The sequence below is a fragment of the Helianthus annuus genome, chromosome 6 (assembly GCF_002127325.2).
Source record: "Helianthus annuus cultivar XRQ/B chromosome 6, HanXRQr2.0-SUNRISE, whole genome shotgun sequence".
NCBI classification, from domain to species: Eukaryota; Viridiplantae; Streptophyta; class Magnoliopsida; order Asterales; family Asteraceae; genus Helianthus; species Helianthus annuus.
Genome location: NC_035438.2, coordinates 24,677,602 through 24,694,510, shown reverse-complemented (window position 1 = coordinate 24,694,510; position 16,909 = coordinate 24,677,602). Strand labels below are relative to the sequence as shown.

Sequence of the window (16,909 nt, the reverse complement as noted above, 5' to 3'; positions counted from 1 at the left end):
TTAGTAGCACAAAATAAGGACATGAACTCCATGTCTCAGCATGTTTAAATTTCAGTTTTTGCATAATGAAAATCATCAGAAAATTGCCCCAAGTTCTTGCCTTCTCTCTCAATTCTTTGGAGTGTTTGCCTACTAGAAAAGGCTATACCAGTTTGTGTCTGTAAACACATTTATTTCTTTAATGAACAAACACAGAATAAAAAATTTTGTCTGGTAAGTGCTAATAAAGCCAAACTTCGTTTGCAGCCCTAATAAAGTGCTATTCATCAAGAAAATACAAAATAAATATCTCCATCAAAGTCCACCTTTTTTCTGTGTGCGCTCTCCATAGTCATGAGCCTCTTCGGTCTCGGCAGGCAAGATTAATTTCTTCAATTTGCATCATCGTTTTTTTAGGGTTTTCATTTGATTTCGTTAATATTCCTTGTATATATCACGCATCGATTGGACTTTCTTGATCTGGGTATCCTTAATTCATTATTATTACCTTCGATTTCACGTTTATAAATTCGATTAAAGCTCAATCACTATATTATACCTTCGATTCGTTACCAAAAAGAATGCATATACCTTCGATTTCATTCACCAAACAAAAGGGTTTGTATTGAATCATCATGAACAATTCACAATTGTATGATTTTGAATAAGTTTTGAAATTAGGGGAGTTTGTGTTGATGATGTTTGTATAAGGATTTAGGGATCACAGGGTGTTGATTATGAGTGAGATGAGGATTTCTTGATTTGGGGTTTTTGGTAAGTTAGGGCCAATGATTTTTTGTTGATCCAATTTGGGGGAAACTTTATTGTGGAATCAAAAAAAGTTAACTGGATCTTGGGAATGATTCTAAAAAACGGGTTTTTGATACTCGCGGATTTTAGCTCAACGGTAATATTATGTATTTGCCATATGTTGCTAATATATATAGGCACCGGAGCGAAGCAGTAGTGGTTCTATCCGGTCAATTTCCTTTGCTTATATGCACATGCAAGTGTAGGTGAATCCCTTATCGTTCTGTTTTGTTATGTACGTCCACGTGAAAGAATTTGGGCGATAAGGAATGTCTCGCCTAACGCGTTTTGGGCGCACTGGCTGTGGATGAGAGGAGAACTCCACAGTTAAGCGTGCTAGAGTAATTGTATTGTTTGTAGAAAGAGAAAGTGAGAGACGGAAGCCCAAAAATTTCATTGGATTTGGTTCTCTATACCCGATTTTTACTAGGAAAGGGGATTTGCCATAAATCTTGCATGAAGCGTTAATAAATACTTTAAAACAAAAGCATGTATATGAGTTATACGGTTACATTCCAAATGTCATGTTTTCTCCCTAGAGATGATAATAAATATTTGTGGCACTTTTGTAGGAACCAGAGGACGTTTCGTCCAAAGAAGAGTGCACCTTCGGGGAGTAAGGTCAAACTCTTCTATTCTTGGTGTTGGCTTTTTTTTTAATTATACATTAAAGTTGCATTAAAATTGTCTTGATTCTTGAAATATGTTCTAAAAATCCCAAAAAAAAAAAATTGTTTTAATTTTCAGGGGGCACAACTAAGGCAACACATTGATGCTACGTTGGGTAGCGGAAACCTGCGAGAAGCTGTGAGACTTCCTCCTGGGGAGGATATAAACGAATGGCTTGCCGTCAACAGTTAATCCCTTTTCTTATTGTCATCTAGGTTAAAAGCAATAAACTTCATTATCTGAAACCCAAATGAAGGTGGTTTGACTTTTCACTTTTGATTTTTGACTTTCAATTTTTTTGTCTCAGCTGTGGATTTCTTCAATCAAGTCAATCTTCTTTATGGCACCCTAACCGAGTTCTGTACACCGGAGATTTGCCCCACCATGACCGCGGGTCCCAAGTATGGTTTGTTAAAACTAATCTATCTTATTTATAAGAGTTAATTATGTTTTTCGTCCCTGTTTTTTGTTGGAAAAAACTATTACAGTCCATTAGTTTAAAAATTGCCAAAACAGTACCAGTACTTTCACTTTTGTAACAATTACAGTCCACCTTCGTTAACCCCGGCCAATTTACTGTTAAGTTTTTGGTGAAAAGACTAAAATACCCCTCATCTAACAAACAATATATAAACAAATGACATAATTATATGAGGGGTATTTTAGTCTTTTCACCAAAAACTTAACAATATATAAACAAATGACATAATTATATGAGGGGTATTTTAGTCTTTTCACCAAAAACTTAACGGTACATTGGATGGGGCTAACGAAGGTGGATTGTAATTGTTACAAAGAGGAAAGTATTGGTATTGTTTTGGCAATTTTTAAACTAATGGAGTGTGATGGTTATTTTCAACAAACCACAGGGACGAAAAACGTAACTCACTTTATTTATAGAGATACTTAATTCTTAAATGTTTGTAAATAATATTTACAGGTATGAGTACCGATGGGCTGATGGCGTGCAAATCAAGAAACCTATTGAAGTTTCGGCTCCAAAATATGTTGAGTTGTTGATGGATTGGATTGAATCACAGTTAGATGACGAATCTATATTTCCTCAAAGGCTTGGTATTTCCTTGGATTGAATTGATTCTCATTGTTTTGACCGTAAATAATTACCGATTGTGACGATAGTTTTGAACTAATTTGCAGGCGCGCCATTTCCAGCAAATTTTAGGGACGTTGTGAAAACGATATTTAAACGTTTGTTTCGTGTATATGCGCATATCTACCATACACACTTTCAGAAGATTGTGAGTCTTAAAGAGGAAGCCCATTTGAACACATGTTTCAAGCATTTCATATTGTTTACATGTGTAAGTTTGTTACACTTGCCAAGAGCGCGTTATTTATTTATTTCAACCACTGAAGATATTTTCTTTTGATATGCAGGAGTTTTCTTTGATCGACAAGAAGGAGCTTGCCCCGCTTCATGAGCTTATAGAATCCATCGTCACTTATTGAAAACGTTCGTGTTTGGCATATCATTAACTTTGATAATATTCGGGAGCTGAATAAGGTGGCGGTGTTACAAATATCGTGCTAGATTTTATCTAATGTAACTATTGTCGTTTATTGGCTTATATCATTCTAGTTGACAAAATTTTAAGATTATGCTGGATTTTTTTTCTGGTTTTTTTTTTTTTTTTTTTTTTTTGGGTGCTATGCTTCATATTTGATCCAAACCTTCAAACAAGTAGAACCGAACGTTTTATATCATTTTGGTCTGCTTGACTGAACCTAACCATGTTTAGCCAGGTTGGTTTATGGAATGTTTACCGTCATGCTGCGTCTTATGGTATAAATATGCAAAACCAAATCATTCACATACCGAATAATATACAATTAGAAAATCCAAATAAAGTATAAATCTACATAATTTTTGGTTTTATAACGCATGCTTGAGGTGTGAGGTGATTAGCAAAACGCATCAGGGGCTTGAGGTGATCCTTAATTAACTTCTAGGTCAAAATTGGTTAAAGTTTGTACTTTTAGAAGGCTGCATCAGGGGCTTGAGGTGACCCGTAATTTACTTCTAGGTCAAAATTGGTTAAAGTTTGTACTTTTAGAAGGCTGGTATGTAAAGTGTATACACAACTAAAGAGATGAATAAATCTTTAATAAAAAGATTGATAAGTAAAACATACGAGAGAGCAGCTTCTTGTTGTAAAATAAAGCTTGTATTGTTGTATAAAAAGCAACGCTTTGTGTACATGATGGGCGCGCTTAGCGCCTTGGCTTTTTGGACATAAACGCCCTTTGAGTCCCTCAGGCTTTTTAAACCAAGATTTCACAGCTCAATTGCAACTCTTAACTCCATCTATCCAAACATGGTACAAATTTAGTTTGATCAAATTTGAATTACAAAAAAAAAAAAAGGTTATTGAACTAAGAAAAGTCAAATCTACACCTAACCTTATGCAAGTACTATGCAACCTCAAAAAAAAAGTCAACTTTGACACAAAACTCATTAGGCCAGGCGGGGCGGTCTGTGATGGACGCCCAGCCACGAGTTATAACATCACGAACACCGCCGCCCCTTGAATTTTAACGCGTTATTTTTTCAACGCGTACAAAATATCACGCGTGAAACTTCAATCTATCATTTGTTCTGCATGTTTGACAAATGTTGCATGTTTGACACCTGTACGCTCTGGACCCATTGCATATTTAACACCTGTTGACCAACTTCAAAAGAGCAAACACTTTCCAGAAATCAATGTATTAATTAGTTGAAGTTGGCTTTTTTTATCACTAGTGACCACCCCCACTACATTTCTATCACTAGTGATAGAATATTGGGTGATGACATGACATGAGTTGATTGAATATTGAGAGTGATAAAATTCTATCACTAGTAACCACCCCTCCTCCCCTTATAACTGCTGCTCATGAAATCCATCAAGACAAGAGGTTTCATATGAATCACTCCAAACTCAGATTTCCAAGATCTTTTATCTACAAAAATGTATGACCCCACAACCCCAACAAGAACCAAGAAAACAAGCCCAAACATCTGCACGTTAACTAATAACTGCCCGCGAATCTCATGACCATGTGAGGAGCACGAGATCTCATTCTTTTCGATTTTACATCCAGCTGGCATCGAGGGACCGTAGAGGTCAACTCTGTCGAAGATTTCTTCCGATGCTTTGTTTAATACTCGTACAACTTCAAGGTTGACTTCATCGGCATCTTCGTTGACTTTTATAATATCATCCATATTTGTTATCTGGAATTAGGATCAAATACAAAGACTTCTTATTGTAAGAAGGGTACAAAGACTTCTAAAAAAAACCCACTATACACACAAAAAAAAAAAAACCTAAACACACCCCCCCCCCAATCACCCACCCAAATATATATATATATATATAGAAAAAGTATATTGTACATTACGGCTTAACGTACTTCACGTACAATAACGTGCGTGATTTGTTATATAACATGCGTGATTATTGTGTTTCAACATGCGTGATTTTGGATTTTTGAGTTATAACGTGCGTGATTTTAAAATGAACGTGCGTAATTACCTGTCGTACGTGATGTACGTTAAGCCGTAATGTACGTTAACCTTCCTCTCTCTCTCTCTCTCTATATATATATATATATATAGAGAGAGAGAGAGAGAGCGGTTAACATACAAAAGCCCTTATCATACTTCACGTACGCGACAATCGTAACCATCAGATCAGGGCTGTAATCACGCATGGAACAGTTAATAACGCATGGATCAGTTTGTTTTGTGATAATCACGCATGGGAGCATAAATAATCACGCATGGGAGCATAATCACGCATGGAACATTGATCAAAATGTAATTACGCATGTTATCTATATTAATCACGCATGTTGTGTTCTTGTCGCGTACGTTAACGTACGTTAAGCCGTGAAGTACATTATAATTTCTCTCTCTCTCTCTCTCTCTCTCTATATATATATATATATATATATATATATATCGTCGAGAGGGGGTGGGGGTGGGGGGTTTAGGTTTTGGGTGGTGGTGTAGTGGGTTTAGGTTTAGGTTATTGGACATTTGTCACTCTATAAATTCTTCTTACACTTCTTACAATTATGAGTCTTTGTAAAATAACTTAACCATTGTTATCTGATTGTGAAAACAGTTGCAGGTTTTGATCTTTTTGTTCTTGCAAGTTGGAATGTTTCAGATAATTTGTCAAAAGTTTGACTTTGGTCGGTTTTTCAACTTTTTAGCTTTTAATTTAAACAGGGTAAAATTATGAAAATACCACAAATCGTGGTTATAATTACGATTTTGTACTTTAAAAAACCAAGAGAATTCACAACGTGATGACTTGGCATCGGTTTGTATTTGCGGACCAACCCCAACGGACAAGCCTTGCTACGTGGGGGTGGTGTGTGGTCGGCCCAATTCGTAGAAGCAGACCGCCAACGGACCAAGGTGGCGGTCCCTCCTCTCTCACGTATAAATTTAATATTTTTAATAGTGGTTGTGAAGGTTTGATGTGGAAAACTGGATGGTTTTTAAGGAAATTTGAAATATGAATGCACAAATGCATACAAATAAACACGCCAGAAAACATACACACAAACGTGTAATGACATGTTATAAGAGACAAGTTGAACGAAAAAAATGAAAATCCAGTATGTAACACAGCCCGTAAGCGTGTTGTGCGCGAAAACACTAAATTAAAAGTCTCGCTTTTAAGTTAAAATTACGAAAGTAACCCTTTAATGGAAACTAGGTTGTGGGTTTTTATTTTTCAATTTAAACTGAGAACAATTACAAAACTACCCCATATTGAAATCATAATTACGACTTTATAGTTGTAATCAAGGACATATACTGAAATAATCAAGATTAGGGTGAGCACGGTTCAATTCAATTCAGTTCGGCTATGAGCTTTCACCCAAACTAAAACCGGAGTTTTTGAATAATGGAGTTTCATAACCGACCCGTTTCATTTATTCGGTTTTTGTGTCAGTTAATGGTAGCGGCGGATCCAGAATTTCTTTCCCTATGGGTTCACTTTTTTGGTGATCAAATTTCTCACAATCAAATGCTAGAATTTTCGAGGCCAGACTGCTAGACCAGGTTGGTTCATCAGGTTTAGTTTTAAAAATGACAGCCTAATGCGTAGCAAAACATCATAGGGTCACTAATTTTAACGCATACAATCCGAAGTGTAGCCAAGAAATATTGACGTCACTCGTCGTCGTAAAACAGACTACCATTACTATATATAGTTCCGAACACCTACGAATCATACAAACGTAAACCTTGACAATTAAAAACCGTACGAACACGGTATTACCCAAATTAAGCATGACCCACATGAGCAAAACATTTAACTCAATATAAACCCGATCCTTAATCAAAAGTTCAAAATGCAAAATTACCAACATCAGAATGTTGGTAACGACTACTTATAAATAACAAAGTCAAAGATGAATAGAGATCAAAACTTTTACAACACGTCATCCACCGCATCAAAACTTCCTTTTCAGGTCTTTTGCATTAACGAAAATTCAACCGCGTACTCATATAATTGCCTTTTGCCTTCTATCTGCTTCATCGTGCTCAACCTATATCAAATTCGACACGTCATAAGATCGCACGCATATAGAGGTAGCTAAATGGACGGGTTAATGGTCAAAAACAAGTTCGGGTAGAAACGGGTCATGTAACTTTTAAGTCTAACTTGCCCCTCCCAAATATGTTAGTTCTATAGTTTGACAAGTAATTTAATGAGTTGAATAGTGTAGATATGTGTCAAGTTAACTCAACCATACCAACACGATTATGATTAAAAAATTTATTACAGTAAAACAATTTAAACTAAAGTTTTTATTAAAAGGGATAAAGATTGCATGTGTTAGAACTTAGAAATATACTTTTGACAAACTTTTAGCTAATTTAATATTCGTCTAACCCGACTCATTGGTACAGGTAATAAATCTGGGCTTTTAAAAACTTGCTATTCAGTATATAAAATAAATATCATCAGTTTGTACCTCAACAAGTACTCTTCCTTTCTTCTTTTTAGCGTCTTTCTCCTGCTTCTTAAGAGAATATTTGGAATCCGCCCTCCCCCTCTTTCTATCCACCACCACCTTTTCTGATTCATCGTCATCACTCTCTGTCATTGGACATTAAAAAAAAGAATTCAGGTCATATAGCACGTACGACGTACCTAATATTGCGATCATTATGTTAAAACTTGGTATGAATCTTGGTTTTAAAATGTGCGCATTAATGCGTGATGTGCCCGATGCGCTGATGAGAGCGCATCGCCACAACTGATGAGTTGCGTTTACGTGATGCGAGTATATTGCGCGCATTTCGCATAATGCGCTCTGATGCACGCAACATTGCGTCATTTGTTTTACTTCAAGTATATTTTCATAAGTTTTTATGTATAAATAATTTTTAATATTTTTTTTATAAAGAGCGTACTCGCATCACGCATCAGATTTTTAGACCAAAAGCCTCGGAGCGCATCACGCAATTTAAAACCAAGGTATGAATTGAATAATAACCATATATTAAGAACAAAAACCGCCTTCAATTACACACACAACGATAAAAGTCTTACCATCATCATCTTGATCAGATCCTTCATTTGAAGGAGCGATATAATCCTCCATATCCTCTTCATCCGCCCCATCCCATTCAACATACTCTATTTCATCCTGTTAAAACAATAATATTAATGGTTTCCGAATTGAACTGTTAATTATATAAATTCTAAGACCAATCTCTACCTCATCCTCAACCTCTTTCTCAAATTCAACCTCTTTTCCCTCACTCTCAATTTGCTCAAGAACCTTTGCGTACATCTCTTCCTTATAATAATTATATATATCATCACCATACGTTCCTTTTTGTACACGCTCAACCAGTTCCTTCTCAATATTCTGTAAAAGCATTATCTTGTTAGCATTGTAAATAACTAAATATTTATTACAAGAATCTAAACGTAGCAAATATGGTTTGAAAAAACGTAACCCTTTCCAAAGCCGCAGCCGTCAGTGCTTTCTCCTCTCTTCTAGATTCTCTCTTCATTTCTTTTCTAGGAGTTGTCATTATCTTTTCCCTATATTTTAAACGCGACCACAAGAGAACAGTTTATATAAACTAATTAAAATTAAAGAAACATATTCACCTTTTTTAATAATTAAACTTGAGTATTAACTCATATATATATATATAAACTTCTAAATTCATATTATCATATTTACCCATTACATAGTAAATAAAACAAAGAGTAAAATGCCATTTTCTTTCCTAAGGTTTGGCAAGCTTTACGACTTTGTCCAAAGGTTTGTTTTTTCGCATCTGGATCCAAAAGGTTTGAAATCTTGTCATTTTCATCCGGCTCGTTAACTCCATCCATTTTTCTCTGTTAAGTCAAGGATATCTTCGTCTTTTTTGTTAACTTAACGGGCAATTCGGTCTTTTTCACTTTATGGAAAGGCATTTCGCGTAATGTAAAAAAGACCAAATTACCCTTTAATTAACAAAAAAGATGAAAATACCCCTGACTTAACAGAGAAAAATGGATGGAGTTAACAAGCTGGATGAAAATGGCAAAATTTTAAACCTTTTGGATCCGGATGCGGAAAAACAAACCCTTGGACAAAAGTCACAAAGTTGACCAAACCTCAGGGATGAAAATAGCATTTTACTCAAAAACAAATTAGTTACTTTTTACAATTAGTTTCACTTAATAAACAAAAGAAAAACATTGCATCTTTGAAGTGTGGATCATCTCAACCTGTCAAATTTATAAGTAAGTGATTTTATCTTATAAACTATGAAATGGGAAAAATAACAATTTTAGTATTTTTAAAATCTAAAATAGAATATTATAAAATTTTGAGTTAATTACTGTTTTCGTCCCTGTGGTTTGTCAAAAATCACTATCTCAGTCCATTAGTTTAAAAATTGCGATTTCAGTCCCTGTGGTTTCACTTTCGTAACCATTTCAGTCCACCTCGTAACCATTTCAGTCCCTGTACTTAACAGAATAATGGATTGAAAAGGGTACAAAAGTGAAACCACAGGGACTGAAATGGTTACGCAAGTGAAATCACAGGGACTGAAATCGCAATTTTTAAACTAATGGACTGAAATAGTGATTTTTGACAAACCATAGGGACGAAAACAGTAATTAACTCTAAAATTTTGAACTTTTAGGAATATATGAAGTTGTCCCTTAATCGTATAATAAATAGTTGCATAGCTGCTAATCTGCTATAAGTGACTGATTTTATATCAACTAAGGAATGAGTAAACATGATATTTATAATGTTTCTAAAAAGTATATATAATATTATAGAACTTTGAGCTTTTAGGAAAACATATGCGAAGTTGCGCCTTAACTCAGTAGTACAATAATAAGATACAAATTCAGTCGGTAATGTGGTATACTTGTCATTTCAGAAATTAGAAAGATAAGATATCAGCCTACCTTGTCTTAAGAGCAAGTTTCCTCATGCGTATGCGCATTTGTGTCATTTTAGTCAACCGTTGCTTTGCCTTGTGCACAAGAAACTTGGGCCAGTACATCTGTCATTTCGCTATTTATATTACAACCTACAGTATAAAATTTAAGTATCTAGTAATAACAATATAACATACTAAATATATGTATATACCAGATTTTTGTCGATAATTTCAAGTGCCTTTTCATAATTGCGAGGCAGTTTAATTCTTTCCCATAACTTGTTTGGCATATGTGCCCGCTCAATAGTTTTCATATACAAGTAAAAAACTCCTGCAATAAAGAAACGTATGCAATTAAAATCAGCTGCATTTACATAAAAGGTCGTTAAAATCAAGATAAGAGGTCTACAACTATGTAATAAACAGTACCGTCATGATCACGTATGGTAGCATAACGACTATTAGCAAGTGGGCATGAGCTCCGGTTACAAACTCCAGTTAAATTGTAAGGGTTCCGACAAAAGATTCCAGCTGTAATTCTGTTAATAAACCAATAAAACCAGAAAATATTACACCCCTAAAATTGGAACAAAAACACAGTTGGCATTAGGTTTTAAAATTTTCATAACTGGTCATTTTCGTTATGAACGGTTATGTTATTTTGGTTATTGTAAGAGATGGTTCAGTTATTTCAGTTAACCATTGGTTGACAGCCAATTAAATCGTACTCAAATAAAATACTAGTGATTCTTTTGATTTAAAAAGAAGAATAAGTGGCAACTAATATGTTACTAACTTATTTATATAACAAAAATTATCTGACATATAAAACAATATTTATAAAAACAAAGATATGTAATGGAGCAAACATATCATGTACTACATACATAATTTTGAATTGATAACCATAATTAAAAGACTCACTTGGACATAAAACTGCAGTGCTTATGCCTGAGGACTTGCCATATAACCTCATCGTTCTGCATTTTGTACCGACTTTAAAATTCACCTGTTGTTCAGAACACCAAAATATGAGCTTTACAATATAAAATTACAACGTCATTGACCTTCAACTAGAGGTGTTCATGGTCCGGTTTTAGGTCAAACCGTGAGCCAAAGGTTTTTGAGTATTACAAGCCGAAACCAAACTGTTACTACCGGTCTGACATCAAATGGAATATCGACAAGAACGTAATACTATAGTTGTTACTTGAGTTGGTTTTAGCAAAAATGTCATGTTAGAAACAGATTGTAAGTTTCGAACATAACGATAATCTATAACCTCGGTAAACTCAAACTAATTGTCACCAAATTAATTCAACAAGTTTAAAACTTTTACATGTATGTACAAAAAGGGAGAAAACAGAACCTAATCACTTGTAATCTTGAATATTATTAAACTTTAACAGCACATAAAAAACTTTATATATGTGTGTGTGTAAATATTACAAAGAATTTCTTACACAGCTCAACAGTATAACTTGATACACATATGCTAAAACATTACAAACGAAACCTAGATAAATTTTTAAACAGAAAATAATGGCGTTCCGAAAAAACAATTCAAATGTAATAGAGAAGAAATGGTGGGGGGCTATTCGAAGTTGCTGAATCGAAGCTTACCTGCTGGCTGATTGAACCCTGCGAATGAAAGAAGATCTGTCGGCTGTTTGTTTTTTAGGTTTAGAAGATGGAGGAGGAGCGAACAGGGGAGGGAGATAGACGGCTGCTTTAATTAGTTATTTAGGGTTATTATTTTAATGGGATTTTTACATATTTCCCAAGGGGCAATCTTGACCCAAAGCCTTCCAAGTGGGTCAGTTTGGTTGTTTTTAAAATTATATGGGTTGGTTTGGATAACATATTTTAACTAAATGGGTCACAACGGGTCAATTGAAATTCCTTCTTGTTATTTTCGGGTCAAAGTGGGTCGACAACATTAAAGAAATTGGTCGATGTGGGTTAGTGTCTTAAAGAAACGGGGCAGGTTTCAGATCGGAATGTGTTTTGAGGTGGCACAAGTATCCGCACGAGACGGGTTACAGCACGAAACAGGTTTTGGATCGGAACGGGTTCAGTTCAAATTGAGTTTCGGGCCGAGACGGGTTTCGGCACGACGCAGGTTTTGGATCGGAACGGGGTCGGTTCGGGTCGGGTCGGGTTTCAGGCCGACACGGGTTTCTGCACGGGACAGGTTTTGACGCGTATCGTTTCGACGCGAACAGTTCGACCCGTACCGTTTCGACCAGTACCGTTTCGAATCGAACTGTTTCGACCCGTACCGATTCGACTAGTACCATTTCGAACCGAACCGTTTCGACGCGAACCGTTTCGACCCATACCTTTTCGAATCGAACCGTTTCAACGCGTACCGTTTTGACGCGAACTGTTTCCACGCGAACCGTTTCGACGCGTAACATTTCAGAAGATTGTGAGTCTTAAAGAGGAAGCTCATTTGAACACATGTTTCAAGCATTTCATATTGTTTACATGTGTAAGTTTTTTACACTTGTCAAGAGCGCGTTATTTATTTATTTCAACCACTAAAAATATTTTCTTTTGATATGCAGGAGTTTTCTTTGATCGACAAGAAGGAGCCTGCCTCGCTTCATGAGCTTATAGAATCCATTGTAACACCCCGTGTTTTCAAAGTCAAAGTCAAAGGAAGAAAAGATTGCTAATTGTGATCTGTCACTCCCTGCTTAACTATGGATTGTACACCTTGACTTGAAATCGAATTCTATTATTTGTTTGCTTTAGTTGTATTATGTGGAGTATCTATAGCAATCGCAGTTTATTCGCATGTTAATCGCTAATCTATTTATCGCTAATCACCTCGATGTCGCATCGCAACTCGAATTATGTGTTCTGAATATTGTTTTAAGTGTGTGTGCTAAATATGTGTTACTTGTGCATGTTTATATTTGTTTTGTGGTGATTAATCGAAAACGCAATCACAACTCTATCGCAACGCAATCTAATCGAAACACTAAACGCAAGTTATTTATGTTGATTGTATGTTAAATATAGTATTTGTGTGACTCTTATTTAAATATATCGCATCGCTTAATCGACCCTCGCTTAAACGCATCGCAATGCTCAATGCACAAATCGAAACATCGAAAACCAACTCGCGGCACCATTTGATTGAATGGTCATCCGTACTCCGATCGGATGGCCATCCGATCAGGTTGCCATCCAATCCGTTACACTTGTGCACACCTTTCCTCTTTTGGAATCCTATAAATACCACCTGTCACATCACAAACAGTGATGTGACAGCTCTCTCGTTCGACCAGCACGTTCCAGCCCTCTTTTCTCTCGATTTCTCGCGATTCTTGTAAGTTTTCAACTCAAATCTTGTACATCCATCATCTACACACACTTCTTCATCCTTTGAATCTTAACTTTTAACCATGAAATCGCCCGATTTGAGGTGTTCTAGGATGATGTCATCATGGGGTTCTTATGAACTTCAAGGTTTGGCCTCATTCCACCAAGAACAACTCAGATCTAAGAGATTTCAACATGTTTAAACATTGATTTCGCAATAAATCTAAACATTTTCAGAGTTTGAAGGATGGAAAGATGTTGTCATAACCTTCTTTCAACTCTTTTACACTCAATGCACTCAAAACCGATAGAATCGAAGCTCGTTCAGGCCTTCTACTCGTTTCCTAGTGAAGTGTCGGTCCAAGATCTGATTCTTATCAAGGAGACCACCGATTTCGGGTTGAACATGAACAACCGCCACGAACAGTTAACTTATCAAGCTGGGGTGATTCCCACTCCGATCGGACGACTTGGGCTTGGTGGGGTTTCTGTTGTTTAACACGTTGTCATACCGTCTCGATCGAACCGCAAACTTTCGAAACTTAACAAAATATTTCAAAATTTCAAACGATCAGAATGTCAAACGGATTGCCGTCCGATCGGATTGCCGTCCGATCGAACGATAATCCGATCGGATGACATTTGGGTCTCCAACGCTTTAACATTTTCCAATTTTCAAAGAACATCAGTTACTAACGGATTGCCATCCGATCGGAAGACCATCCGATCGAATGACCATCCTGCTGTGAACTTGTTCTCCAAGAAATGTCTCGCTGGACGGATCGCCATCCGATCGAACGACCGTTCGACCAGACGACCTGAAAGGTAGAGATACTTCTCTGTTTTCAAAATGCTACAACGAAAACTTCAAAGCCATCATACACAAACACATCCATCCCAAACGAGTGGCAATTCGTCCGGATTGTCATTCGATCGAATGACCATCCGTCCGGATTGTCATCCGATCGGATGACCTTTCGTCACTTGTCTCACTTACATCGTTTAACACGCCGTTCTTCGCTTAGGCTATCGTTCTGTTAAGGCTAATCTCTCAGCGTTCCCTTCAATCCAAGAGAGTGTTTATTTACTAAACACGATCTGTGAGTATACTCGATCCCTTTTTGCTTTACGCACTTTTGGGTGTTACATACGTTATTCAAATCACATTGATCACACAACGCAAACACTTTTATACGCTAACCGTTACTGCATGTTATACGTGTTACTCGATGAATGCTTGTATGTTATGTTTACACAATGATTGTTGTCTGACACCCTAGCAACGATAGTACTATAGTTTGGACTCAGCACCTGTCTTGGACGGGGTTGTTAGGGGTATTTCTTCACGTGTCACAGTGGTGATATGTGTTGCGCATTCTACAACTCGCAGTCACGTCTGTGCATATTTCATTGTCGATAACCTACTAGCTTCACTTTGCTACATGTTACATGCTAGTTATGCGTAAACGATTTCGCTATCTATTATACTATTAAACTTGTATGCTCACCTTTGCACTATGTATATTGACCTCTATTTTAACGTATGTGACAGGTGTTTAGGATGCTTTGCTGCTATGTGGAATCGAGCTTAGGAGAGTCTAGAAACAAACAATTAAAATTATGAGTTGTCGTAACAATTTATTGTCTTTGTGATACTATGTTTGTAATAATTATTTTGCTGGATATGTTTTGGTATGAGACTTAACGTTAAATATTCGGTAATATTAGTTGTTATGGATTTCTCCTAGACAATCTGTTTCGCTCAGTGCCATGCCCCGATGTTTCCACCATCGGTTGGGGTGTGACATCCATTGTCACTTATTGAAAACATTCGTGTTTGGCATATTGTTAACTTTGATAATATTCGGGAGCTGAATAAGGTGGCGGTGTTACAAATATCGTGCTAGATTTTATCTAATGTAACTATTGTCGTTTATCGGCTTATATCATTCTAGTCGACAAAATTTGAAGATTATGCTGGTTTTTTCTTTTTTTCTTTTTTGGTGCTATGCTTCATATTTGATCCAAACCTTCAAACAAGTAGAACCGAACTTTTTATATCATTTTGGTCTGCTTGACTGAACCTAACCGTGTTTAGCCAGTTTGGTTTATGGAATGTTTACCGTCATGCTGCGTCTTATGGTATAAATATGCAAAACCAAATCATTCACATACCGAATAATATAGAATTAGAAAATCCAATTAAAGTACAAATCTACATAATTTTTTGGTTTTATAACACATGCTTGAGATGTGAGGCGATCAGAAAAACGCATCAGGGGCTTGAGGTGACCCTAATTAACTTCTAGGTCAAAAGTGATTAAAGTTTGTACTTTTAGAAGGCTGCATCAGGGGCTAGAGGTGACCCCTTATTTACTTCTAGGTTAAAATTGGTTAAAGTTTGTACTTTTAGAAGGCTGGTATGTAAAGTGTATACACAACTAAGGGGATGAATAAATCTTTAATAAAAAGATTGATATGTAAAACATATGAGAGAGCAGCTTCTTGTTGTAAAATAAAGCTTATTTTGTTGTATAAGAAGCAATACTTTGTACATGATGGGCGCGCTTAGCGCCTTGGCTTTTTGGACATAAACGACCTTTGAGTCCCTCAGGCTTTTTAAACCAAGATTTCACAGCTCAATTGCAACTCTTAACTCCATCTATCCAAACATGGTACCAATTCAGTTTGATCAAATTTGAATTACAAAAAAAAGGTTATTGAACTATGCAACCTCAAAAAAAAAGTCAACTTTGACACAAAACTCATTATAACTGCTCATGAAATCCATCAAGACAAGAGGTTTCATATGAATCACTCCAAACTTCCCAGATCTTTTATCTACAAAAATATATGATCCCACAACCCCAACAAGAACCAAGAAAACAAGCCCAAACATCTGCACGTTAACTAATAACTGCCTGGGCAGTGGGGTTCCCCTACAATGGTGGGCGGGCCTGGTCACCAACGCTGTCATTGTTCGCAGGGCGTGGGTGGCCTTTCACCAATGGGTTTGCCCGGGTGGCCAGGCTTGTATAGTATTCGTTGGCCTTTACATGCCCTCATGGGCATGTGAGGGCCATGTGATGTCATTCTTTTTGAGCTTACATCCAACTGGCATCGAAGGACCATAGAGGGTTGATAGAACCATAGTCTCAAAATAATTCATATGATGTGGGTTCAAGGCACCATTAACAAAGAACTTAAGGTGGCTTGTATATAAAAGCTCTATACACATATCAATAGAAGCTCCAACTGATATAACATAAAGTTCCCATTAAAACCCAGTACAGGGTTCCAAACACGAAACGAGTTTGGGTCTGATGCATATTAAACCCGGTACAGAATTTTTTATCATGCCCAAATCCATCTTGACAAAAACCCATCTTGACCTAAACCCATTCTAACCCATTTTTTAATAAAACCATCCTAACCCAAGCCCATCCTAACCCATTAACCAAACCTACCCAACCCACCCATTTTGCCACTCCTAATATACGCCATACCCCAGCTATAAGAAACAGTGTCCTGGAACCACATGTCAAGCAAAAGATCCCATCTTTCTCTATCTCTCTACACAAAACTTCAAGAAACTAATAAAAAAAACTAAGATTTGAGATTGGTTTATTCTATAAACACAGAAAAAGATTCCAAAATGAGACTATATCACTCTTTGGT

General features: G+C 36.4%; 2 protein-coding genes across 5 annotated transcripts; one reads left to right on the top strand and one right to left on the bottom strand.

Moving 5' to 3' along the window:
- The first annotated feature begins 220 nt into the window (after nucleotides 1-220).
- LOC110865006 (MOB kinase activator-like 1A) lies at nucleotides 221-15,167 on the top strand. 4 transcript variants are annotated; one of them, XM_035974451.1, is made up of 9 exons: nucleotides 221-356; nucleotides 1,362-1,410; nucleotides 1,537-1,645; nucleotides 1,766-1,859; nucleotides 2,399-2,532; nucleotides 2,617-2,751; nucleotides 12,364-12,392; nucleotides 12,469-12,521; nucleotides 15,038-15,167. In XM_035974451.1, the coding sequence occupies exons 1-9, from the start codon at nucleotides 334-336 to the stop codon at nucleotides 15,054-15,056; spliced, it is 645 nt and encodes a 214-aa protein (XP_035830344.1). In that variant the 5' UTR covers nucleotides 221-333; the 3' UTR covers nucleotides 15,057-15,167. The 4 variants fall into 4 exon arrangements, with proteins under 4 accessions (XP_035830344.1, XP_021969884.1, XP_035830343.1 ...); XM_035974450.1 differs by lacking the exons at nucleotides 12,364-12,392; nucleotides 12,469-12,521 and adding an exon at nucleotides 2,857-2,909 and having other exon boundaries at nucleotides 228-356; nucleotides 2,617-2,780; XM_022114192.2 differs by lacking the exons at nucleotides 12,364-12,392; nucleotides 12,469-12,521; nucleotides 15,038-15,167 and adding an exon at nucleotides 2,857-3,099 and having other exon boundaries at nucleotides 223-356; nucleotides 2,617-2,780.
- Nucleotides 6,666-11,628, bottom strand: LOC110865005 (protein mak16). Its single transcript, XM_022114191.2, has 10 exons — nucleotides 11,522-11,628; nucleotides 10,823-10,907; nucleotides 10,328-10,437; nucleotides 10,111-10,229; nucleotides 9,924-10,021; nucleotides 8,459-8,546; nucleotides 8,215-8,367; nucleotides 8,046-8,142; nucleotides 7,465-7,589; nucleotides 6,666-7,035 (listed from the first exon to the last, which is right to left on the bottom strand). Exons 2-10 carry the CDS (start codon nucleotides 10,882-10,884, stop codon nucleotides 6,991-6,993), a joined length of 897 nt encoding a protein of 298 aa, XP_021969883.1. The 5' UTR covers nucleotides 10,885-10,907; nucleotides 11,522-11,628; the 3' UTR covers nucleotides 6,666-6,990.
- Nucleotides 15,168-16,909: the final 1,742 nt, after the last annotated feature.